The sequence below is a fragment of the Bos taurus genome, chromosome 10 (assembly GCF_002263795.3).
Source record: "Bos taurus isolate L1 Dominette 01449 registration number 42190680 breed Hereford chromosome 10, ARS-UCD2.0, whole genome shotgun sequence".
NCBI classification, from domain to species: Eukaryota; Metazoa; Chordata; class Mammalia; order Artiodactyla; family Bovidae; genus Bos; species Bos taurus.
Genome location: NC_037337.1, coordinates 75,703,567 through 75,731,032, shown reverse-complemented (window position 1 = coordinate 75,731,032; position 27,466 = coordinate 75,703,567). Strand labels below are relative to the sequence as shown.

General features: G+C 39.6%; 1 protein-coding gene across 3 annotated transcripts in view; it reads left to right on the top strand.

Annotated features, from left to right (window-relative positions):
- The window catches only part of PPP2R5E (protein phosphatase 2 regulatory subunit B'epsilon), a 160,609-nt gene that overhangs the window by 66,064 nt on the left and 67,079 nt on the right, over positions 1–27,466 (top strand). For 2 of the 3 annotated variants that reach the window (XM_005211993.5, NM_001083468.1), the window contains exon 3: positions 19,412–19,608. In XM_005211993.5, the coding sequence (XP_005212050.1) occupies positions 19,412–19,608 (197 nt within the window). Of the gene's footprint in view, positions 1–6,211; positions 6,599–19,411; positions 19,609–27,466 lie in introns of those variants that run through there. The other variant, XM_024997654.2, reaches the window with a different exon arrangement.

Genomic DNA, 27,466 nt, shown 5'->3' with positions numbered 1-27,466 from the left:
TATTAAAGAATCTATTAAGAGGATACCTTTTCAGTTTGTCCCTCTAATGCCATGGTCACCAACCTTTTTGGCACCAGGGATCAATTTTGTGGAAGACTATTTTTTGACGGATTAGGGGAGTTGGCAGGGTGGGGGGATGATTTCAGTATGATTCAAGTGTACATTTTTGTGCACTTTAAAGAATAATTATTTATTTGGTTGCCCCGGGTCTTAGTTGCAGCATTCAGGATTGTTGATCTTCATTGTGACCTGCCAGATCTTTAGCTGTGGCGTGTGAGATCTAGTTCCCAGACCGGGGATTGAACCCCAGGCCCCTGGATTGGAAGTGTGAAGTCTTAGCCACTAGACCACCAGAGACATTCCTATTGTGTACTTTATTTCTATTATTATTTTATCAGCTCCACCTTAGATCCTCAGGCATTAGATCCCGGAGGTTGGGGACCCCTGCTTTAGTTTATGTTGTAGGTATGAGATGAAAAAACAAAAGTGGTTATTGATAAGCCAACTCATATTACTCTCTGGCAGAGGTGATAGAGTGTACAGGTGCCAGATTGTTTGAGTCTAAGGCTCAGCAGGGCTCCTTTCCAGCTGTGTGACCAAGAGCAAATTACTAAATCTCTCTGAGACTGAATTTCCTGTATGTAAAATGAGGATAATAATGCCTCCTGCACAATATTATAGGAAGGATTAAATGAGTTAGTAATGTAAACTGCTTAGAGTAGTGACTGTCTCAGAGTAAGTGCTTACTAAGTTTTTACTATTATGTATACATGATATGGCTGGGAAATGGTGACTCATTGAAGATTTTCAGAAAGAACTATTTATTGTGAAACAGGAAATGGCTCTTGAGAGTGTGTCTTTTTTTTTTTCATATCTGACCTGTCCTTGGTGACTCTTGTTTATTTTGATTTATTCATTCATGAACAAGTATTTTTTGACATTGTTTATAGTGTTTCGGATCCTAAAAGGGCAGATTGTCTCTAGGAGATTATGGTATTTTCAGTAGAAGATGGATTCTGAAAAATACTCTAATGAGGGGTGTGAATGAGGTTCTTCTGACCCATCTGGATCTGTGAACCAGCTATACAGATAAAGCATCTGGTTTTATCGGAAGCTGGAAACATACACATTTTAGCATGTGCTTTCTATTCCCACAGAGAATCTGGTGCATATTTTCCCCAGTTTATGTAATATGAGAGTTTCTGAACTCTGGATGAATGTCATTCAAAACTCTGCTGAGCTTGCTGCATGTTAAACCCTTTCAAAGAGACATTATCCTTTGCTGGCAATGCTTGATAACTCTTAAGACTTTGGACTTCAGGAGGAGCAATGGCTCAGGAGCAGTGACTCATGCTGTTGCCTGGTTATCTTTCTGTCCTAAAGGAGATCAGTCCTGGGTGTTCATTGGAGGGACTGATGTTGAAGCTGAAACTCCAATACTTTGGCCACCTGATGCGGAGAGCTGACTCATTTGAAAAGACCCCGATGCTGGGAAAGATTGAGGGCAGGAGGAGAAGGGGACGGCAGAGGATGAGGTGGTTGGATGGCATCAATGACACAATGGACATGGGTTTGGGTGAACTCCGGGAGCTGGTGATGGACAGGGAGGCCTGGCGTACTGCAGTTCATGGGGTTGCAAAGAGTCGGACACGACTGAGTGACTGAACTGAATTGAATGATATAAACGAACAATGTGATTTGTTTGAACTTCAGAATAGATATTTCATCTTTTTAAGACTGGGGCACAGGTGAGAGAAGGGGGAATTGAGTGAAGGCAGTCCAAAGATATATACTTACAAGATAGGTAAGTACTAGGAATATAATATACATTTGATAAATATAATGAACACTGTATATATTATGGGCTTCCCTGGTGGCTCAGACAGTAAAGAATCTGCCTGCAATATAGGAGTCCCGGTTTTAATACCTAGGTTGGGAAGAAGGGATTGGTTACCCATTCCAGTATTCTTGCCTGGAGAATTCCATGGACAAAGGAGCCTGGTGGGCAGCAGTCCATGGGGTTGCAAAGAGTTGGATGTGACTGAGTGACTAACACACACACACGTTCAGTTCAGTTCATTTCAGTTAGTTGCTCAGTCGTGTCCGACTCTTTGCGACCCCATGAATCGCAGCACGCCAGGCCTCCCTGTCCATTATCAACTCCCAAAATTGTCAAGAGTGTCAATCCAAAGAGTTCTTGTTATAAGAAGGGAACATATTTTTCTTTCATTAACTTTGTACCTGTGTGAGATGATGGATATTCACTAAATTTATTGTGATAATCACTTCACGATGTATATAAATCAAATCATTATGCTGTATACCTTCAGTTCAGTTCAGTTATGTCCAACGTTTTGTGTCCCTGTGGACTGCAGTGCGCCAGGCTTCCCTGTCCATCACCACTTCCTGGAGCTTGCTCAGACTCATGTCTGTCAAGTCAGTGATGCCACTCAATGACTGTATACCTTAGACATGTCCAATTATATCTAAGTAAAACTGGAAGAAAAGAAACATATTTTCTCTTTTTATCAAGATGTGCTTTTCTTGTTTTTTTTCCTGCCCAAGATCTATTGGTAAGACTTGCCTTATGAGGATGTGAGTAGTGTAAATATAACTGGGAAGGAGGGGGCTCTAAGTATCTTGCCCATTTTGTTTGAAATGTCCATTGTTAAAATTAGACCGAGTGAGGCCATTTTGTTATTATTTATGAAATCTTTGCAGTAGTATAAATATGTTTCTTCATGGGTGTAAACCTGTTAGCCCTTTAGCATTCAGGGTAATCCACCATATTTTTCAGAGGATAAGGCAGATACTTGCGGGTGTGGAAAGGTCATGAGTGCACGGTGTGATTATGTGAAAATACTGTCTGCCTCAGAGGTTGGAGATGGACTATAAAAGAGGAAGTAGAGGAATCTGTTCTCCACATTCCTGCTGCCACGTATATCTGTTCAAATTAGTGCCAAAGAAGGATTCCATTTTAATGTAAAATTTTCATACCTTTTGGTTCTGTACAATGAAACTGCTTTTACATCATGGTTATTGGCCTATATTAATGAAACTGAATAGCTTGCAGCCTCAGTTTTCTTATCTGTAAAATGGGATTATTAATGCCTGCCTTTCAGGATTTTTGCAAGATTTCAAGAGAGAACTCATGGAAGGACCCTGGCTGGAATATTTTAGGTCCTCCCTGAATGCTTTTTACTTTTCTGTCTCTTAGTCCTTGAAATTCAGGTACTTAATTGCATTGTTCTTATATTTTTTGCTCTCGTTTACATATGTTAATTTTGCTTCCAACCAGGCTGAATTTCTTTGAGGACAAGCATCATTTCTTTTTTATTCTCTGTAGTTTATGTTCCTATAGTATCTTGTACCTTTTCTTCATTGTGCAACCTGTTTTATATTTATTTACATGACTCTTTAGTTAGATTTTCTTCCTTTTTGGTCTGTAAGCTTCTTGAAGAGTAGAATCCTGTTTGATCGTGCTCAGAAATGTGTACTTAAGGCCTGAACTAGTGCCTGGCATGTAAAAAGTGTTCTGTAAATATTTGTGGAATGAATGAATGAATGATTGATTATTAAATTAAACATACTAGATTCTAAGCCAGTTCTGTTCTGGGAAGGCTGAAACTACCTATCATATTCCTTCCAGACTTAGCCTGAAGCCTTGTAGGAGGCTATAAAAAGTTTGCTGAATTTTAACTAACACCTTAGATCTTTAAATAACAGAATATGTGGAAAAGAAAAAAGGTTTACGAGGTACTTTGAAGTGGTTCAGTACTTAATGTTATTTTTGTGGGAGGTCAGTAATGTTTGTTATAAATATGTTATTGTAAAGAACTCTTTAAGTATAAATTACTGTTATTGCTTCTAGCTAATATTTATAAGTATTAACATCTGTGAGTACTAATGTTATTTTAAAATTCAGGCTTGAAGGACAACACTGTGCAACATTGTTTATTTTTCTTTCCTTTGCAAACCTGATTGTTTGGGAATGTGTGAGAACTGGGTGTGTCCGGGTCTGGCCAGTGCTCCTCCAGATGGTTGTATTTCTCATAACTTCTTGGTTTTCTGTCCCTGATGCTCTGTTAGGCTCTCATACTTTGAATCAAATGCTGACTGTCTTCACCCTCTGATTGTGACACACTGCTGAAACATGTCCTGACAGCCAAATCATTTCACGTATTGAATTGAGTCAGGGTCTTCACCTTTCTTCTAATCAAATTACAATTTTATTTTGAAGTAATCTCACTGGATATTAGTAGATCAAAAGCTCAATATTATAATTCTACAAATATGGCTTGCACAATTAGACACATGTACACACACACATGCAGAAGGGAAGGGAAGAAATCCTCCGTGTATCATCAATTTATGTTTTTCATTTGTTAGGTATTTTTTAAAAAGCTGATATTTTGAAACATTTTCCATGTGTCAGGCATTGTGTGAAACATTTTATGTATTATCTCATGAAATGCTTGAGCTCTCACTGTGACAAAGCTACTATTCTTAGATTCATTTTGCAAAGGATTTTAAGGTTCAGCAGTGCTTTTTAGCAACAGCAGTGTAGCAGCTAAAGTTTATTGAGCACCTAAAGTGTTCCAGACATTGTTCTATGTGTTTTTATTTTTATTCACTCACTTAATCCTTAAGTTAATCATATGAGGTAGGTAGTTACTACTCTTAAGCTAGTGCAGGTGATGGAATTCCAGCGAAGCTATTTCTAATAGTAAAAGATGATGCCCTTAAAGTGCTGTACTCAATATGCCAGCAAATTTGGAAAACTCAGCAGTGGCCACAGGACTGGAAAAGGTCAGTTTTCATTACAATCTCAAAGACAGGCAATGCCAAAGAATGTTTGGCACAATTGCACTCATTTCACATGCCGGCAAGGTTATGCTCAAAATTCTCCAAGCTAGGCTTCAATAGTACGTGAACTGAGAAATTCCAGATGTTCAAGCTGGATTTAAAAAAGGCAGAGGAACCAGAGATCAAATTGCCAGCATTTGTTGGATCATAGGAAAAGCAACAGAATTTCAGAAAAGCATCTACTTGTGGTTCATTGACTATGATAGAGCCTTTGACTGTGTGGATCACAACAAACTGTGGAAAATTCTTAAAGAGATGGGGATACCAGATGGAAACACTGTACCTGCCTCCTGAGAAAGCCGTGTGCAGGTCAAGAAATAACAGAACTGAACATGGAGCAATGGACTGGTTTAAAATTGGGAAAGGAGTACATCAAGGCTGTATATTGTTAGCCTGCTTATTTAACTTCTGTGCAGAGTACATCAGTGTGAAATGCCGGGCTGGATGAATCACAGTCTAGCATCAAAATTGCCAGGAGAAATATCAACAACTTCAGATATACAGATGATACTACCCTAGTTACAGAAAACAAAGAGGAACTAAAGAGCCTCTTGATGAAGGTGAAAGAAGAGAGTGAAAAAGCTGGCTTGAAATACAGCATTCAGAAAACAAAGATCATGGCGTCTGGTTCCATTACTTCATGGCAAATAGAGGGGTAAACAATGCAAACCATGATGGACTTTATTTTCTTGGGCTCCAAAATCACTGCGGCCGGTGACTGCAGCCATGAAATTAAAAGACGCTTGCTTCTTGGAATAAAAGCTATGACAAACTGAGACATCGCTTTGCCGAGAAAGGTCTTTCTAGAAATGCTATGGTTTTTTCCCAGTAGTCATGTATAGATATAAGAGTGGGACCATGAGGAAGGCTGAGCACTGAGGAATTGATGCTTTCGAGCTGTGGTGCTGGAGAAGACTTCTTGAGTCCCTTGGACAGCAAGGAGATCAAACCACTCAATCCTAAGGAAATCAACCCTGAATATTCATTGGAAGGACTGATGTTGAAGCTGAAGCACCAAAACTTTGGCCACCTGGTGTGAAGAACTGACTCATTTGAAAAGACCCTGATGCTAGGAAAGATTGAAGGCAGGAGGAGAAGGGGACAGCAGAGGATAAGATGGTTGGATGACATCATCAACTCGATGGACATGAGTTTGAGCAACCTCTGGGAGATGGTGAAGGATAGGGAAGCCTGGTGAGCTGCAGTCCATGGGGTTGCAGAGTCAGACACAACTTAGCACCAGAACAACAATAAATACTCTTAAGGGATTTCCCTAGTGGCTCAGTGGTAAAGAATCCACCTGCCAAAGCAGGAGATGCAAGGAGATGTTGATTCGATCTCTGGGTGGGAAAGATCTGGAGAAGGAAATGGCAACCTGCTCCAGTATTTTTGCCTGGGGGAATCCCATGGGCAGAGGAGTCTGGTGGGCTACATGCTGTGGGTTTGCAAAAGAGTTGGACATGACTTAGTGACTAAACAATAACAACTATTATGCCCTCATTCCTGAGGGAATTGATGGACTGAGTCTCACCTCTGATTCTCTGGCTAGGAAGTGGCAGGTACAGGCTTGGAATCCAGCAGTCTGATTTTGTAGTCCATTGCCTTAACTGTCACCCAAACTGACAAACTGGCAAACTTCTCCAAACTGACAAGCGACAAACAGTGGAGTCTGCTTAGAGCCCAGACCCCTGACTTCAGAGCGTGGAACCTGCAGCATAATCTCAGCCATCTGGTATATTGAATGTAGAAAGTTTCCGCTTGTGCTGAAGGAAATCAGCTTAATGTGAAATTGTAAACATCTATGTAATGTTCCTTCAGAATTATAACTGACAGACTTTTGAGATAGTAGACTTAAGTGTCCAGTTTAGTGTTTATCACTCTTATTAACGCCAGATCTTATGTCTCACATTTGGTCTGATTCCTTAAGTGGAAGATACAATCATAGAATATGTTTCCTGAAAGTCGTTTTTAGTATAACTGAAGAGAAAATATTTGTACTACCCAGTGACGTTAGCTAAGCCCTAGAGTACTGAATCGGAGAAGGCAATGGCACCCCACTCCAGTACTCTTGCCTGGAAAATCCCATGGATGGAGGAGCCTGGTAGGCTGTAGTCCATGGGGTCGCTGAGTCGGACATAACTGAGCCACTTCCCTTTCACTTTTCACTTTCATGTATTGGAGAAGGCAATGGCAACCCACTCCAGTGTTACTGCTTGGAGAATCCCAGGGACAGGGGAGCCTGGTGGGCTGCCGTCTCTGGGGTTGCACAGAGTCGGACACGACTGAAGCGACTTAGCTTAGCAGCAGCAGAGTACTGCATTGGTTGTAGAATGCTGAATTAGATTCAGTAAAAATACTTGTGCTTAGAGTTGCATCATTAGCATGCTTATCTTTAGGTGTCAGTGACTCTTCTTACCTTTGGTGACAGATTTTTGTGGCCAGGAAGTCAGTAGCAAAGAAGGGAGTTATGTTGTAAATATCCTCGTTCTAGTTGGTGTATCTTACTGTTCAGTGCTTTAAAATGTTTCTCTGCTCTGAAGCTGTTAAGCTTGCCAGATTAATTCTGTGTCTTTACAAAATCTTTGTATTACTGTTTTCTAAGTTTCCATTTTGGAATCATGCACTCACAGTTGTATTTATACATACAAATGAACATGATACATGAATACATACATGTAAATTCCTGTCTATTGTTTTATACTTGACTACTGTCTTTATACATAATAGGAAATAAGGTTTCAAAATTGACTTCATTTTTCTCAGTATGGTGTTTATATATCTATATGGGCTTTGCATTTATCTTCAATTTCTATTCATTAAGTAATATCCTTTGTATGAAGTATAGGCACATTCCACAGTTAGTGAGGTGTACTACATGCCATTGCTGGATTTTATTGTCCAGATTATGACTTTAATTATACATATACACTCTTTATTACTCTTGGGATTAGAGGTCATTTCACTGTACTCAGTCCTGTGTCACTCTCGGGAGCTTAAGGTCTCATATTTAAAACTCCCAGCCGAGGTTCAGAAATAGCATCTCTAAGCTGGCATTGCAACATTGGATTGATTCTTTTTTTTTTATTTTAAAATTTTTTTTTTTTTTAAGTTTAATGATATCTTTAGTGTCAGCTGTAAGTTGTGAAATAGAGGTAGTGGTGGTTAAATAGCAGACATGGGCTTAATTGATACTAATGTGATGTCTATGTATTTAATTTGTTTTTAACTTCATATCATACCATTAAAATAGCTGAGGTTCATCTCATTCTGAACTGATTCCCACTGATGTTAATCCTCAAAACAAATGGAAAGTAGATAGGCCATTTTTTATCCCTTGTAGAAGTAATCCCTAGGGAAGAGGTGGGGGTGGTGGTGGTGGTGGTGGTGGTGGTGCTCAATTAACTGAATACTTGAAGTAATGCATTTTTTTTTCTTTTGGTGGGGGAGGGTCAGCTGAAGGGCTAAGTGCTTGTTGAAAAAAGCTATAATCCCATTAATTTATTTCTTACTTTATAATCATGAAATAAGTGAAAATAATCTTTTAGAAGGTTTTTGTTGCTCATATATTTGAACTTGGCTGAAATTTGGGCATCAACAGTGCTGACTCTTTAACATATCCCGGAAATTTGTTCTATTAGTTACTTTTTATCAGATTATGATTTTCATGATTTACTCCTTGTCTTAAAATCCAAATGTAGAAAAGACAAATTATTGTTATCTTAGGGGTTTAAAGAAATGGCCTTTATTTAATTGAAGTTTGATATTATTAGAATAAATTTTCAAAAATTAATGTTTCTGAAAACACTTCAGAATGTATTTTGTATATGTTTTTAAAATACTAATGAAGATGTGCTAAAAAAGCAAATGTAAGCCTTTCTATACAGAAAATAGTTTTAATAGGATTTTATATATCAAATTTATTCAATACTGTATGCTGTAGATATGATGTTTGTGAAGTAAATGGTAACTTTTTGAAAGTGCTTTTGGAAAGGACTGAATAGCCTACAGAACACCTAATTCATTTACTTCTCTCTCCACCCTGTGCAATACATTTTACAGATAAGGAGACTAATGCTCAGAAAGTAAGTGGCTTGTCCAGTGTCTATTATTAAACTGTAAAAGTGTGATTCCACTTCAGAACTGGAAGCCTTGTGTGCATGCTCAGTTTTGTCTGACTCTTTGTGACCCCATGGACTGTGGCCCACCAGGCTCCTCTGTCCATGGGATTCTCCAGGCAGGGATACTGGAGTGGGTTGCCGTTCCCTACTCCAGGGACTGGAGGCAAGGCCAGAGTCCTTACTGTGTTTTTCAAGGCCCGCCATGATCTCCTGCAGCCCATCACCCCACTTTGCACTCAGGCTCCAGCCTTGTTTGCCTCTTTGCTGATACTCAGATTCATCTGCACACTCTGCTGCCATGGTCCCCTGGATTTATTATCCCTCTGCTTAGGCACTTGCCCCTCAGATACTCTCTGATTACCTCATCTTCAAGAATTTGCTCAAAATTCATCTTCCAGGTAGCTCAGACGGTAAAGAATCTGCCTGCAATGTGCAAGACCTGGGTTCAATACCTGGGTTGGAAAGATCTCTTGGAGGAGAGCGTGGCAGCCCACTGTAGTATTCTTGCCTGGAGAATCCCATGGACAGAGGAGTCTCAGTTAAGTTGCTCAGTTGTGTCCAACTCTTTGTGACCCCATGGGCTGCAGCATGCCAGGCTTCCCTGTCTATCGGAAAAATCTCCCTGTCCTTTGGAGAGTCCAAACTCCAGGAGCTTGCTCAAACTCACGTCCATCGAGTCAGTGATGCTATCCAACTATCTCATCCTCTGTGTCTCCTTCTCCTGCCTTCAATCTTTCCCAGCATCAGGGTCTTGTCCAGTGAGTCAGTTCTTTGCATCAGGTGGCCAAAGTATTGGAGCTTCACATCAGTCCTTCCAAGGAATATTCAGGATTGATTTCCTTTAGGATTGAATGGTTTGATCTCCTTACCATCCAAGGGACTCTCAAGTGTTCTCCAATACCACAGTTCAAGAGCATCAATTCTTCAGTGCTCAGCTTTCTTTATGGTCCAGCTCTCACATCCATACATGACTACTGGAAAAATCCACGCCTGGTGGGCTACAGTCCATGGGGTAGCAAAGGGTTGGACATGACTGAGCGACTAAGCACAGCAGACAGCATCTTCCAGATAAACATTCCACTTAAAATCATACTCTCCAACCCAACAGGCCTCATCCCCCTTGTCCTATATATTCTGCCTGCCTCCAGCATATACCATACAACGTGTTTATTATTTTCAGTTGCAGTTTTTTTGTCTCCTCCTGCTAGTATGTAAAGCTCTGTGAGAGAAGGGATTTTTGTCACTTTTCCTCCTTGTGATTTCCCTGTGTTTGGACCTCAATGAGTGTTCAGTGAATATTAGGTGAGTGAATGCCCTTTGCACCAGATCTCCCACTTTTCATTTATTAATGAAAAACTTGACAAAATTACTAGATTTATGTTTGCTATGAAGGGCATTCCAAATAATACTACTTCATTAATTTCATGCATTCATCTTCATTTCAAATATTTTTTTCTGTTGTATTTTCCTCTCATCTGTGAAGATGAACCATTCTGTTTGATTTTAAAAGTCAACCAGTTTTGTTTTTTTTTTTGAAGAAAGTGTTAGAAAGTGAGACATAATCTTTTCAGATAGTAATAGGGGCAGGTGGTTCAAAGAACTTAAGTCTTTGTCAAATAAGCCACACTTTTTTTTTTAACATTCATAAATATTGTGTCATTAAAAACCAACCTAGTTTTAAAATTTTATTTATGTCTAGTTTTCTTGAGATGTATATAATATTGTGTAAGTTTAATGTGTACGGTATGTTGATTTTCTACACTTATATTTTGCAAAGTGATTACTACCGTGGTGTTAGCTAACACCTCATCTGATCACATAATTACCATTTCTTTTTTGTGGTGAGAACATTTAAGATCTGTTCTTTTAGCAACTTTCAAGTATATAATATAGCTTTATTTAGTGTTACATCATGCTGTACTTCAGATCCTCAAAACCTGTTTATAACTAGAAGTTAATACTTTTTGACCATTATCTCTCCATTTCCTCCACCATTCTAGTTTCTGTTTCTTTGAGTTTGACTTTTTTAGATTTCACATATAAGTGGTAACCTCCAATATGTCTTTTTCTGTCTGACTTGTTCCATCTTAGTTTTAAAATTTGCATTTTGTGACTTGGTATTACTAAAATATTAGGAAATAATTTATTCTATTAAATATATTAAACTTTTTCGTCTTCAGTATAATTTTTTTCTAGAGGAATAAAGCTGTAGTTTACCATTGAAAGTAGAGGGAAATAAGATTCGGTTTATAAAGTCAACCTGCATTTATTATGTACCTAATGGCAAGCCACTCCAGTACTCTTGCCTAGAAAATCCTATGGATGGAGGAGCCTGGTAGGCTGGAGTCCATGGGGTCACTACGAGTCGGACACGACTGAGCGACTTCACTTTCACTTTTCACTGTCATGCATTGGAGAAGGAAATGGCAACCCACTCCAGTGTTCTTGGCTGCAGTCTATGGGGTCCCACAGAGTTGGACATGACTGAAGTGACTTAGCAGCAGCAGCAACCATGTTCCAGAAACTTCTTCTGGGGGGCATTAAAAGAGGAACAAGACACATGATTCATTGACTTGAAAAAAAAAAAGTGGTCCTAATGTAATGTGGCAAGTCCTTGAATGGAGTTATATATATAAAGTTTTACGGGGGATTTTTATGTTATGGGATTTCAGGACTTCATGGCTGCTATAAAGTGAGATACTCCTATACTCATGCAGGGTGTATGATTATCTTCTCAGCGTTTACAACCATCTAAATACAATTGAAATTAGTACTGTCATTACAGCTGAGACTGTTATCCACGCTACTAGAGAAATGTTGGAACAAAGAAGTGATGTGGCCCAGAGGTTCCCAAACGCAGATGACCAGTGGAAGAGTTGTTGCTGGTACTGGGCAAAATGAAAAAACAAGTAGAGGGGAAAGCAGATGGAGAGAGAATACATGACTGTGTGTGTGTGTGTGTGTGCTCACATGTGTGCAGGTGTGTGTGCATGTGTGTACGTGTGTGTGGAGAATTGCCACCCTCCTTTTTGAGGAAGGGTTATTTTTTATTCTAAGTTTGAGCTTTCTCTTCTTTTTCTATCCTTAAAGGTCCTTTCATTTTAGGAAATTATAGTGGAAATAAGTGATATCTAGTTATTATTTTAGTGTCTTTTCCTGAAATAAAAGAAAGTCAACCTCTTCTTTTTAATACTTTTATTGCTAAAATCTTAGAGGGAGCCGCTGTCAGGGATACTTTAGAACATTCTATAATTCTTGCAGCTCTTATTTTATTTTTTTGACATAGCCCAGCATGCTTCAGGAATTCCTTTTATTGAAAAAGCCTTGGTTCCTATTTTCCTAGTCTCATCTCTGCAGATGGTAATGGACTGATAGTAGAGAGACTGTGTTAGTCAGAGGCTGTGGTGGCTATCCTGTGAATAAGTTTAGTGGCAGAAATGTAATCTACATCTGTAACTAGGAATGTTTAAATGTTTTATTTTTCTTGTCCTGACAAGTTACAGTGCATGAGAAGGTCAAGCATGAGGGAGAACTGTGAAAAATTGGAAACATATTTATTAGAAGTTTTGTATGTGTGGGTGCATGTGTGTGTTTCCCATTTATTCTGATTAGAACACAGTGTTGAAACAATATGATAACTCTGAATCCTATGGTTTTGGTGCTGAGGCCACTTTTCTGCATTAGTGGTGACCTTTGGGTATTGCTTATAAACTGGCATGTACATATTTGTCAGCTTTGGGGAAAGGATAACTGGAGAGATCCATGAAAGAGTAATAACACATGTTGATTGTCCAAATTAGGAAGAATAATTAATATATTATTATTTAAAACTGTATCCACCTACCATTGTTCACTTATGTTAAAGTTTTAAAATGTGTAAATACTTGTAGAAAAGTGTATCAGATTTTCCTTTACTTTTAGATACTTTTCTTAAACAAATAAGCAGTCATAATAGTTTACCCATTGCTCCAGTGGTGGTGGTGGTGATAGTAGTGAGTTGCTTTTCTTTATCCCAGTCATCGTCATCGTCATTGCTATTGGTATGTGCACTGGATTAAGACTATCTGGGTTTGGATACTAGCTACAACCCTTAATAGTGGGTGATGTTGGGCAGGTGACTTAGCTGTCTAGGCTCTATTTTTTGTTTTTGTTTTTTTGTTTTTTCATCTGAAAACCTGGACTATTAATAGTGGCCACTCATAAGATATTCTAGGGATTAAATAGGATAATGTGTGTCAAGAGCTTAGTACAGTGCTTTGCAGTAGTAAATGTTCCTTATCATTGTCATCATTCTTTTAACCTTAAAATATCAGTACTGGTCTTAACTGCCTTTCAGTTTGTTTAATATTTAACACCTTGGTCTTCTTTTGATACTATTTTTTATTGGTGTAGTAGTTCTATGTGACACATTTTTGAATCTAAAAAAAAGTGTGTGCTAATAATCAGCAAAGTGTTTTTGACCTTCCTAATAGATTGTGAAGAGTTCTGAAAGCAGCCACCTCTACATTCACATATTTATAGCCAGGGCCAAGAAGGAATACTTTCACTGTTGTAGGTGTTGCCAGGGACCTTCCTTTGCTTGAAAACCAAAAGTTTTCACTGTTAGCTTTAAATAAACTGAGGGCAAATTTCAAAGGTGAAGGAGATGAAAGAAGGATTTTAAAGTGATTACTTTAAAAACAGTGGTCTTCAGCTGTGGTCACACATTGAAATCACACGAGACACTTTTATAAAATACAAATCCCTTGTAGTGGAAGCATCACCAACAATAAACGTTTTTGGAGTCCCTACTTGGAACACAGTAATAAAGTAATTGGGATGGTCAGATACTTAATACTTATTTTAGCTCATGTCAATTTCTTATTTGCTTATTTATATGAGACAGTCTTGTGTCACCAACATGGTATGCTTGGGTTCAGTTATAGGACACGAAGCCTAATTTTATTATTTGGTTCATTATAAGAATTTATAGTGGTCTTATTTTGATGAAATATTGTTGGCTATATCTGATTTTGTTTTTTTTTTAAGTATCAAAAGCAGTTCCTAATAGAAGCATAGTTCCATGAATAAAATAGGATTCTTTTTAGGTTTGTTTTTGAAGTAGGTATGACAAAAGTGGGGGCTTCCCTGATGGCTCAGTAGTAAAGAATCTGCCTGCAGTTCAGGAGACCTGGGTTTGATCCCTGGTTTGGGAAGAAACCTGGAGAAGGAAATGGCTACCCACTCCAGTATTCTTTCCTGGAATACCCAAGGACAGAGGAACCTGGCGAGCTACAGTTCATGCAGTCGCAAAGAGTTGGACATGACTGAGAGACTAACAGTTACTTTAGGTATCTTACCACATCTGCCAACATACCACACTTCAGTCTTCAGCGCTCAGGCAAGCTCTTCTCAGTGCTGTGAGACTAGTTTTCTATAAGTATATTCTCATATACCCATACAGATACAGTTCTGTGACTTTGTTGAAGTTTTGAAGGGTGACTTGTAAGGGACTGATAGCATACTTGGATGGGGGTGTGTTTGCCTTAGGGAAAGTTCTAAAGGAGGAGGTAGAGGATCAGAGACCATATTGACATGCTGAGTACTATTTTTGTTGTTGTTTGAATTGGGGAAATGGATGTAAAAGGGCTAAAGGAGTAATAGCTCAGGGTGTTCTCAGGTGAAAAGCATTGTTAATTTAGAATTTTTTTCCCCAGATCTTTTGAATGGATATAACTGATTATAAATATTATTCATTAGGAGCTCAAACAGTGTTACTGCTTAACTTCTAGTACAAACATGACCATTTTATGGAAATATTTATCTACATACATTTAAACAGCTTATGTGTAAATGCATTATCAGCCCACATCTCTTATTTTATTTTTTTCTAAAAACCAATCTGCTTTCTTCCTGTGATATTGTGGCTAATGAATTTAATGATGTGGGCTTTCTTTATTTACTCGGTTGGCATATTTATTTGCAAGTTGCAGTGATTTTCAACAATTTCGTTTAACTGGCATCCGAGTACCAAACCCAAAGGACATTGAGCTCATGTTTCATTTCTTCTGCCTTTGCTGTTTTCTTCTTTGCAAAGTCCAAAATTGAATCAGGCCCTCAGAGAAGATGGGCTGATATTGGGTCCATGATTCTGTGTCCCAGACTTTAGAAGGGGTGGAATACTGGAAGCTGTTGATTAGGGAGGAAAGAGTGTTCTTCCAGTTATAAACAAGTAATAAACATCCATCCCTTGAAATCATAATGAGGGTGAGTGGGGTGTGTGTGTGTCTGTATGCATGTGTTACATGTTTAACTAAGTGTGTGTAACACCCGTTGACTATTCTTTAGATATAAGGAGAATCTTCGGCTCTTAAGCTGAACTTGCATCCTTTCTCTACTGTTGAATTCTGTGCCTGTTTTCCCAATACTTTGGGGCTTGTAAATTTTAAAATTCTTTGGGTATGAACACCTTGGAGGTGAGAGTAATCATTTCAACTTACTAATGAAAATTGATAGGAGGATGCTGAGAGATGGTGATAGAAAAAAGCATGTGTGAGAAAATGACTCATGCTGAAAGGGAAGGACAAGGACACTACAGTTAGAAATGCAGGTGTCAAAGAAGATCGACCGTTTGGTCATTATCCTCTTGGGTGAGGAACATATTCTGGAAATCAGCTTAAATTCTAAGAGTTGTTCCAGAAGAGTGGAATCTGACCTTATGAAATTTATCAAGCTAAGATCATTAGATCAGTTAACTCTTCCCTTCAAACAGATACTAACATTGGATGGATGGGTTGTTGTGCTAATGACCTTCATGGCATTATATAACTGCTTACTGATTCTTCATTATTTATGGTTATGATTTTATGGAATCCCTCTCCTGGGGGGAGGGACGGTCTGTGCAGGACTGAAGAGAGACGGCACAAGCCTCCACTGCCGGGGTGCTTTGGGACTCTGCAATGACCCTTAGTTTTTCTAGTTTACATTTATTTTGAAATGTCTATAATTTTTTTTTCTTCATCTAAGTTACTGAATGTTTCGATTCTTAGGTGGCTTGGATTTGGGAGGTGGGTAGTTTTGAGTTGTTAAAATCTAGTGTTACTGCATGTGGCCAAAATGTACTGCTTGTCTGATTTCTTCTTTTTGTCATTTATGGGATTTTCTTTATGGCCTAGTACCCGATCCTTTTTTTACACATGTTTCTTTAAAAAAGAATATTTGCATCTGCCTCTGGGACTGGTTCTGTAGACATTAAACTTACATCTCTGGGACCGTCTGCCCTACTCAGTGTTTCATCTCTGATCCTGGCCGGTCCTGCCTGTTCACATTCTACTTTTATATCCCGCTGGAACTAGGGAAGATGAGGGCACGCGGGGTGGGAGCAGCACAGCCATGTGGGGCAGTCTGAGGGCCAAACGAAGAGCCCTGTGCTTGGACTGTTGTGAGTTAAGGGCATCCTTCAGCACAAATGAAAACACAGCTTTTAAATATTGTTATAATGGGATTGGTTCTTTGAGGACACCATTCCCCTTTTTTCTTTGTCTTGACTCTCCTTTTTTCCCTTCAGTCTTGATTATTTAAGTTCTTAAATTTAGGGGAAGGAGGTTATTTTAGAGGAATTTAGTCTGTGATAAAGGATAAAACATAGCTTGTTGCTGTATGTATTAATCTCTGGGAAATGGGCTGGAGGGTTCAGCATCATACTTTATATTGAGGGCATGTTGGAAATTAGTTGGTTGTTTTCTTTCTGTGTTCTTCCTCTTTTCTCTTTGTGCATACCTCTCTGTGGAATATGGTATTATTCCCGCATTTCATTGAGTTTGATTGTTGCACAGAGGGAAGAGTTCAGGCTCTGGAGTCAGTTAGCTTGAGTTTGAATCCTTTCTCCGTTGCTTATTAGCTCTAAGACTCTGCGAAGGTCACTGGATCTCTTTGTGTCTTGGTTTTCTCATCTCTTAAGTGGGAAATAGTACCTATTGCATAGGGTTGTTGTTGGGACTAAGTGAGATATAAAATATGTAAAATGCTTAGAATATTACCCAGTACTTGTATCCAATAGTGGTTAATAAATGTGAGCTGTTACCATTATTGGGCAGTTGAATAGCCTGTTTCACATTTGTCTTTGACATTATAGCAATTTAGATTAAAAGAGAATAAATTTCAGTTGTTTAAAATTAAGAAAGAGGACTAAATGTTAACTGCCTGCATTTTTTTAAATAGCTAAATGTGAATTATTTGAGTATCATTGTACTGACCACAAAGAATAATCATTGTTAAATGATGATTTGCTTTTTGGAGGAAAAAACTGTCATTTATACATGCTTTTATAATTCATATGTGCTGAGTTAAGGAGTTCTCCTTGTACATGGCCTGGTTTTTAAGCTTTATCAAAATTACTGTATCAAGAATAGGATTCATTAAAATTTGTCCTGAAGACTTTAATACATTAATAAGCCTTTTCTTGTTCTCTGTGCAGCGTCAAAACTCCTCTTCCACTTTGAGGTGTGGGATCTGATTTAGAACTTAGAAGACTTCAGTAATTAACCATGATGGTTATGTTCATTTAATTAGCCATGGGTTAAGGATATAGAGTCATGTTGATAAGCAGCCTTGTCTAGTTTTTGTTTGTTTATATAAACACCTGAAGGAGATAGCAATTAAAGAGAATGCTTGGTTTGTCTAATTTAGTCCTTATAAAGCTTAGATGTTTTGAAAGTGATTAAATTTAGGGGAATAGAATAAGACATCTCATGGCTTAATTCAAATTCTTTGACGTTACTAAGTCAATATGTTAGACTTTTGGGGGGACTTTGGGGGGTGGTGGTGAGAGGGGCAACTGGTTGAGAATACTTTCTAAATATATAACTTGTTCTTGCTGAGAATAGCAGTGGTGCTATATACCTTTTAAAATGATCAGCTATTTCTTGTTCCCTTACATCTGGTAGAGAAATGTGATACTTTCAGATACCATTATGCTTCACCTAAAGTTGACATCAGTTTTGAGGGGAATGATCCATGAGGTCCTGGGTACATGGGCTGGCACTTGGGTTGTGGGTTGTGAGGAGGAGAGGGGGAATGGAGAGGAGGAACCAAGTGGATCCTGTGACTAGCAGTCTATCCCTGTCCACCCTCTGCTGGGGCTGCTGGTGACTGTGCAAGATGGGTGCTGTTAGTCTTTGCATTTACCTCCAGGAATCAGGAGGCCCGTGCTGCAAGGCCATTGTAGTGCATTTCCTGGGAGATTGGCAGCTGAGGATGGTTGCAAGTGACTGGACAAACATTGTTCGAGTCCTTCTTGAATCGTACAGAGGAAAGATGGGAGTGTGGTTAGAGACTCGGGTGCTGTGCCTAGCTTCACAACTCATTCGTTGTGGAACCTCCATGATTGTCTCTAATTTTCTTTGTGAAAAATGGAGAATAATAATAATAATGCCACCTGCTAACCTCAGAGAGTATTCTGAGGATTATGAGTTAATCTCCTTGGATGAAGGCAGCAGCAGTTCTCTTGTCATAATATCATTGCCTTTCCAGAGAAGCTCCAGTTTGGTGGAATAAAGTAGTGGAAAGAAGATAGAAGTGGAATAAACTATTTACCATTAGTTGGTGTCTTTCAAGTCCAACTCTAGGTCAGGTTTCCATTCTAGCTGGGGAATTTAGTGTAAAATTTCTACATATTTTTTAATGACACCAAACCAAATGTCTGATCTGCTGTTTGTAGGAAAAGAACAGATGTTTATTCTGAGAACACATTAATGAACATGTTAGTGGTTTTCGCCCCTGTAAGAGAAGATGGGTCAAGAGGGAGAGCCTAGATAGAGTTTAGGTAGAGTTTGCTTGCATTGTCCTGTTATGGATGTGCCCTTTTTGAGAGAGTCTATATTGCTTCATTCTTTTGATCTTTTGAGTGTCTTTGACAAGAAAGCTTCACAGATACCAAGCCAAAACAAAACAAAAAATATAAACACTCAACAACAGTTGCCTTAAATACCAAGGATGTCAGCGTGAAATTAAAATGAATCAACTGACATTTCTGCTTTGAAAATTTTCTAGCAAAATTAATTTAAACCAACAGTGAAAACGTCTATGTCTACCTTATAATGGAACGTTTGACCTTTTTCAGTGTTTCTGGCTTAAGAGTGTAGACATTGGGATGTTTTTGGTTAAAATTTGCTTCACCTCTCTAAGGGCTCTTGGGATCTTGGTTGGTGTCTGGTGGTGGAATAGCAAACGCTGTCCATTGTGTTGGTACCCTGCAGTTTCTGAAGACAAGGTCTCTGAAGTAGTGGATGTGGTATCTCCTCCTGTCCATGTGTAACTGTTTTAAAAGAACACTGTTGTCATTTGAATTCTTATTTTTTTGAGCTTGCTTTTGAAGTTAACTTTCACAGAGAATTCCTGTTACCTAGAAATTGATGACAGACTTACACCATTTCCTTTTTTTTTCTTAGACGTTCCATCCTCAGAGCAGCCTGAACTGTTCCTAAAGAAACTTCAGCAGTGCTGTGTCATTTTTGACTTCATGGACACGCTATCTGATCTTAAAATGAAAGAATACAAGCGCTCCACTCTTAATGAACTGGTGGACTACATTACAATAAGCAGAGGCTGTTTGACAGAGCAGACTTACCCTGAAGTAGTTAGAATGGTGAGTTTCTTTTTTTCGCCGCGGACACATGTAAGCACCTTCCATAAGGACGCACAGGTGTATTTACTGCAGAGTCAGGTCACAGGAGGTCACCTCCACAAATGAGAGCCAACCTTCTGAGAGCTAAGCACAAGTAGTCGGCACAATACTAGAATTTGAAGAGCATGATTTCATGAGAATGAAATCCAGAACTTGTCACCTACAACAGTATTGGCGGAATCATTGACTTCACAATACGAAACCAAGATTGCCAGAGCGTTACTGGATTTCTGGCATTGGGAAAAGAAAAGACACAGGAGAATCAACAAAAGTTTTAGATCTGTGTTCGAAAATATACAAGCCTGTTGGATGCCTTGATTTCCCCACCCCAACCCCCATTCATTGTGGTATATTAGAAATGGCTTTAAACTTAATGAAATTGTGATATGTAGAACCTAGATAAAGCCTCTCTTGGCTTTATAAACTAATCATTCACTTTATAATCTTACAGTCAGGAGTGATGTCTTTCATTATTTTTGAACAGCTTCTTATACTTTGTGTGGTCGTTAAGAGTTATGAGAAGAAACATTATTAGTATAATATAAGAAATTATGTTCTTATTGTATCAATAATTATATTAGTTCTTCAAAAGCTGAGCCAAAATACAGTCTGCTGTTAGATTTTTGTGAGAGGGTTGCCTTTCTTGGCCTCCTAGAAGATCTTGGGTCTAGAGAGCACACGCTATTTGGAGGTGGTGGCACCGGTCTACTAACTCCTGAAATGATGCTGAAGAGATCTAAGGGGCTCAGTGCATCACTGGGAAGCCCACTGGGGATCTGGCTCACCCTCTGTGTACTGCTGAAATGTACTTAGTCTTTTTGTGTAACTTGTAGCACTCAGATTCAACAAATGCAGAAGAGAGACATCTGTGATGGAGTAGTTTTGGTTAAAAATGAATAGTTTTCTCATTTGGGAAGGGACCTGAATTATCACAACTTGAGAAACTATCACACATATATGAAGGTCATTTCAAAACAGTGTCCAGTATAGTCCTCAGATTCACATTGGAGTGTCTATTGCGTTTATTAATTTACAGGAATGTAAAACAGTGTTTTGTACATTAACTGTTTACATGTTTACATTGTGGCTCTTGAGCTGTGGTTCTCAACCAGGGGTGATTTTCCCTGCCAGGGCACTTTGACATTGGAGACATTTTTGGGAGCTGCAATCAGGGTTGAGAGGGGGGTGCTACCAGCATCTAAGGGGTAGAGGCCAAGAATGCTGTTAAACCTCCTAAAATGCACAGGACAGCCCCTGTAACAAAGAATTATCTGGCCTCAAATGTCAGTAATGCCACCGGTGAGAAACCTTGGCTCTAGAGTTTACCTGTTCTCCAGCCCTCTTACCCTGATACCTAGGATTTTCTTTAGTCCACCTGCTTCTTCAGAGCATAGTCCCTTGGTTTTAACCTACCTGTGTTCTCAGCCAACAGAGTTATCCACTGTTTATAATGTTCTTCTGCATCTTTCCATGGATAGTCTGTGAATATTGAAGCATATCCAAGCCTATTATCTTTTGTAAACACACAAATGGTAACATACTATACACACTCTCTGTATCTTGCTGTCTTCGCTTACATAAGTACATACAAATCTGCCTCATTCATTTTTTTGTATTTAAAAAATTTCTTTTTAAATTTTATTTTATTTTTTAACTTTACAATATTGTATTGGTTTTGCCATATCCTCATTCATTTTTATAGCTGCATTTCATTGTGTGGATGTGCCATAATGTATTTAACCATAACCGCATGAATATCTTTGTATGCATATCGTTTGCCCTTGTTTGAGAACAGCTGTGTATTTGTGGATTTGTTTTCTACTAGCCTGTCTTGTCCCCTCTTCCTGGACCTTTGTGAATTCCCTGGCCCCCTGCCTCTAATTCTAGTCGTCGTCCCCGCCGCGCACCCCCCCCCCCCCCCGCCCTTGCTTTCAAGAGCTGGCTTAAAGTGCTACCACTGGTTCCTGAAAAGTCCAGTGTTTTCTCCTTTCTTCAGTTCTACCACTTCTTGACAACCCAGCCTTTAGAATTTGTTCACTGGCTGCTCTTTAATCCTTTCAAACATTTATTTGATTTTTCTATTTAGATTATAAGTACTTCTAGGGGTCCCTGGCCTCTGGGCCACAGACTGGTACCTCCTGTCAGATCAGTGGCAGCATTAGATTAGAAATAAAGTGCACAATAAATGTAATGTAATTGAATCATCTTGAAACACTTCCCCCCCGCCCTCTAGTCCATGGAAAAATAGTTTTCCATGAAACTGGTCCCTAGCCATAAAGACTGGGGACTGCTGAGTACTCCTAAGCAGGAACTATGTCAGGAACATCCCTGTGACCTCTGTAATATCCTAGTCCAGGCCTACCTGGAGATTGTCAAATGAGTGAATGAAAGCGTATTCCCTCTTAAAATATGGGCATTTCATGCTGTCAAATTACGATGAAGATACTGGATTTATTGGGTTATATCCAGTTTTAAACCCAGTATGTGGCATAATTCAAAAATTAATTCATTCCTGTGAATCATCTTGGTCCTAAAGCAGCTTGAGTCTCAAAGGAGAGACCATATTCTCTTCTCTTTTACCATCCATCCGTGCCTCTCCCCCGCACCGGCCACAACTCTCAAACCTCAACAAAAAAAATGACTCCTGTCATTTGCTTCTGAATATATACCTTAAAATGTACTTAAGTCCTGTTTTAGGAAGTATTACATCTGTAGCATGCCTGCTATTCTAGGACATTAGATAATTGACTTTCTAGATGATAGTTTAGGGTTCTTGGAGGTGTAATTTATTTTTCACATCTTGTGATTTGTGAAATTGCTACTAATTTTACATGATTCTTAGATAGTCTGGGATTTAGAGAGAAGGAAGTAGTATGGTAGAGTAGAAAGAGAAAGGGCTTTGAAACCCCACAAACTTGGGTTCAAATGCCAGCTCTTGGCATACTTTCTTGCTCCATCACCTTGGACTAAGCCCTCCATCTCTAACGTCCTCGGTTTACATGAGGTTCCAAGAGGTGGGTAGGATGGAGGGAAGAGTGGCTACAGTCCCTCCCACCCTGCTCCATAAATAGTCCACTAAGGAAAATTGTTATGCTTTGTTTGTACATCAAGGTTCTCACCACCTCAGATACACATACAATCTAGTAAACAGGGATTTAGGGATTTAAGAAGGGTTGGAACTAAGTCCCTCCTTATCCTCTATTCCCTTCCATTTTGCCACCTGTGAGCCCCTTGTATGTAGAAATCCTGGTGCTGTTACTGCTTATTTTTGTCATCTGTATTACACCTGCCTTTTGGTTATTTTGTGAGGATTGGAGATGACAATGTGAAGCTCTTGGTATAATCCCTAAAGGGCTTCCCCAGAGGCTCAGTGGTAAAGGATCTGCGTCCACTCTAGGAGATGGGGTTTCGTCCCTGGATTGGAAAGATCCCTGGAGAAGGACATGGTAACCCACTCCAGTATTCTTGCCCGGGAAATCCCATGGACAGAGGAGCCTGGTGGGCTGCAGTCCATGGGGTCGCAAAGAGTCAAACATGACTTATTGACTGAACAACAACGATAGTCCCTAACACATGGCAAGCGTTTAGTCAGTAATACTATTACTATACTTGGAGGATTTCATTATTAGGTACTTGACTTTATAATCATTGGAGGAGCTCAGAGTTCCTGTTTGCTCTATTGGCTAGATGTGTTATATCCCACTGTCTCTGGTCCTCAGATTCTCTAATTCCAGTCCTGCCTGTTGAATAGTCACTGTCCCCACCTGTTCCTCTTTCTTATTATTGTAAAATGAAATTGCTTCAGTAGGATTAATGAAAGAAATGGTGGTACTTTTAATGAAATATCAGTGAAGTTGATAGCCAGGTTTTACAAACGAGTATGACTGATGACTTAAGATAGCATGTTCTGTTGTCAGCATTATTCCCAAACCCTGATGGGACTGTTCTGAGAGCTGCTGTTCCTGTTAGAGTAAGAAAAGAGTGGCAGATGCAAGTAATCGAGGAGTTGGGGAACCCATTTCTGACATTTAAATAAAGTCTAGATACTACCTACAGACTGTTAGAATTAAGAAAGAAAAATGACTCTTTATGTGTAAACAAAATAAAACAATGTAGCATGTAACTCACCTTCGGGTGGTGTGGGTAATGGAATAGCCCCAGATAAAGTAGAAGCCACTGTCCTCATTTCTTATCTTCCACTTAACTACTGTGAGACTTGGCTAAGCTCCTCTAAGCCCATTTCTCCCCTTGTAAATGAAGGGAGTTGGTGGTGGTCTCTCATGTCCGTCCAGCTTCAAAAACTACCACCACATTTTAAGAAATTTAGAATGGGTCCTGCCATCCTTAAAGTTTACCGAATATTGTCCAAAGTAGTTGCTTCTATTCTGTCAGTGGTTTCTTCCATGTGTTTCTTTCTCATGGGGTCATATCTGATGGAAAAACGAGAACCAGGACTGTTAGTTCCTTAGGCTTTGGCACATATTGCCTTGTATCATTTCAAGTGTCAGGCTTCTGTCCTTGAGGCAGTGTTTTTACATTTATGCTCATGTTTTTTTTTTTTTTCTGGTTCTGTTGCCATGCATCCATTTGAGAAATTTCTTAGCATTTCTAACTCTCTCAAAGGGTCGGACATGACTTGCCCACTGAACAATAAGTAATCTTGGGTTAATTTTTTTATCCAGACTTAAACTTAGTCTTTTATACTCTTTATATTCACACATCTTCCTTTTCAAAACCATCTCTGGGAAATAGTTCACATATGAGAGGAAATCTTACGGGTGAAGGCATTATTTTAATTAGCCCCAGGTAATATTTGTTGAGTGATTTAGAGCCACACCTTTACATTTTGATGATTAAAAAAAGACAGGGCCCTGCTCTGTCAAAGTCTGGTAGAAAGGGCACCCATGTGAGCAAATAATATGTCATCCACGTATTAATAGAAGTTTGTAGAAGGCAACAAAGGAGCAGAGAGAAAGGGGAAAGGTAGGAAGGTCCGGAATGGCTTTACAAAGTGAGGAAAGCCTGACTCCAGTGGTTGAAATGAAAAAGAGAATTACATGATACAAAGGCATTCCCAAACTACGTGATATAATCAGAGGAACACAAGCAGTACTGTGTTGTTGTAGCATGGTGTGTGTGGGAGGTGGGGAGTGAGAAGAGGCGAATGGTGGCAGTTGAAGATGTAGGTGTGGACCAGAAGGACCTGAAAGAACCTCTGGTTTATCTACAGACAGTAGGTCACCATTGAAAAGTTATGAACAGGGGAGTGATAACGGTCAGTTTTGTATTGTAGTGGCAATGGGCCAGGTAGATTGGAGTGAAGGCAGAGAAGAATTGATTAGGGGCTTGTTGTATTAGAGAAGTTTTAGAGGTCCTGAACCAAGGACAGGGTGGAAGTAGAGAAGGGGAGGAAAGTTCAGTTTAGTTGCTCAGTCGTCTCTGACTCTGCAACCCCATGGACTGCAGCACGCCAGGCCTCCCTGTCTATTACCAATTCCCGGAGTTTAGTAAAACTCATGTCCATTGAGTCGGTGATCCGTCCAGCCATCTCATCCTCTGTTGTCCTCTTCTCCTCCCGTCTTCAATTTTTCCCAACATCATGGTCTTTTCAAATGAGTCAGTTCTTCGCATCAGGTGGCCAAAGTATTGGAGTTTCAGCTTCAACATCAGTCCTTCCAATGAATATTCAGGACTGATTTCCTTTAGGATGGACTGGTTTGATCTCCTTGCAGTCCAAGGGACTCTTTAAGAGTCTTCTCCAACAGCACAGTTCAAAAGCATCAATTCTTCGGCACTCAGCTTTCTTTATAGTCCAGCTCTCACATCTATACGTAACTACTGGAAAAACCGTAGCCTTAATTAGACGGACTTTTGTTGACAAAGTAATACTTTTTAATGTGCTGTATAGGTTGGTCATAACTTTTCTTCCAAGGAGCAAACGTCTTTTAATTTCAAGGCTGCAGTCACCATCTGCAGTGATTTTGGAGCCCCCAAAAATAGTCTGTCAGTGTTTCCACTGTTTCCCCATCTATTTGCCATGAAGTGATGGGACCGGATGCCGTGATCTTAGTTTTCTGAATTTTGAGCTTTAAGCCAACTTTTTCACTCTCCTCTTTCACTTTCATCAAGAAAGGAAGGAAAGGATGGCATTTAAAACTCAAAATGGTTCCAGTGGTTAATAATCTGCCTTCCAATGCTGAAGACACGGGTTTGATCCATGGTTGGGGAACTGAGATCTCGCATGCTGCAGGGCAGCTAAGCCCATGCACTGCGACTAGCGAGCCTGTGTGCTGCAGCTATAGAAGCCCACCCGCTGCTGCAACGACCGAGCCCGTGTGCTGTAGAACCTGTTCTCCACAATAGAAGTCCGTGTGCTGCAGTGAAGCCCCAGTGCAGGTGCCCACCACCCTCATTAGGAGGTAAAACTGAAGCCCCTTAGCGTTTACATTGATGTTTAGAGAGAGAGAAAGGAGTCTCGGATAGCTCTGGAAAACAGGTAGTCTATGGAGCTACTATTTGAGAAAAGTACAGCAGGATTAGCAGCAGGTTTTGGATGGAAGCTGAGTTGAGTTTAGATATATTACCTTTGAGGTTATAGGAGTCCTTGATGGGAAGGTTAGAGATGGTTATTCGTAATTATCAGCATGAGCGTGGGGCAGGGGAGATAAAGAACAATGCTGGGGACCCCAGGTGATAGCAGAGAATCATTGTGCTTCACTGCAGTGGTTCAGGGGGAGCTAGTGGGTTGTATGTGAAGTGTCAGGAAGTTGAAGTGATGGCTGTGGATAATGATTGCACACACAGTAGTGGAATCTTGGGTGTACTATCCTCATTAGAGTGAAAATCCTATCCCTTCTTTCCTGAGTGAAGGATGTTTTAGCACATAGGTAGTTTATTGTTATTATTTTCATATTTTCTCTCTATATCTTGGCATTTCTTGATTTGAGTCGGCTCCACTCCTGCCTCATTTTGGTTAAATATGGATCTCAAATTATAGAATATATGATTTGCCAAAGTGAATGTAATTTTAAGATAAAATACAACATTATCTACTGAAATCTTGCCTTGAGTCCTTTATATTGCTTCTTGTCCACATGTTTGGTTTGTTTTTCCCACTCTCAAATTACGCCCTGTCACTTAGTTATCTACGTGTTTTATCTTTTCTTTGGCTCTACTGGGTCTTCGTTGCGGCAGGTGGGCTTTCTCTAGTTGTGACCAGCAGGGACTACTCTTGTCGTGGTGCCTGGGCATCTCATTGTGGAAGCCTCTCTTGTTGGAGAGCGTGGACTCTAGGTTGCACGGCCTTCAGTTGCAGCACGTGGGCTCCTAGTCGTGACTCTTGGGCTTTAGAGCACTGGCTCAGTAGTTGTGGCGCATGGGCTTAGTTGCTCTGCAGCATGTGGTATCTCCTTGGACCAGGGATTGAACCATGTCCCCTGCCCTGGCAGGTGGATTCTTAACTACTGGACCACCAGAGAAGTCCCTGTTTTTATCTTTTATATGTTTTATGATTTAACTGGAAATCAGCGCTCTGGTTAGCCTCTTAATAGACTAAAACGGTTTTGTGGAATAATACGAAGTCCGCAATTTAAAGATCTGAGAGTCTCCCTACACAGACTCTTATGGGTGCTTTGTTAACTTCACTGCATCCTCTCTAGGCTGAAGGATGGAAGATTTCTTTTCATAAAATAACAGCCATCTGAAAGTAGCTTTGGGGATGATAACTACCGGAGGGAGCATGAAATTTCCATTTTTCATTTTCCTGCATCTGATAAGGACTTTAGCTCTACATTCTGGCTGGATTTGTCTTGGAGGTGAC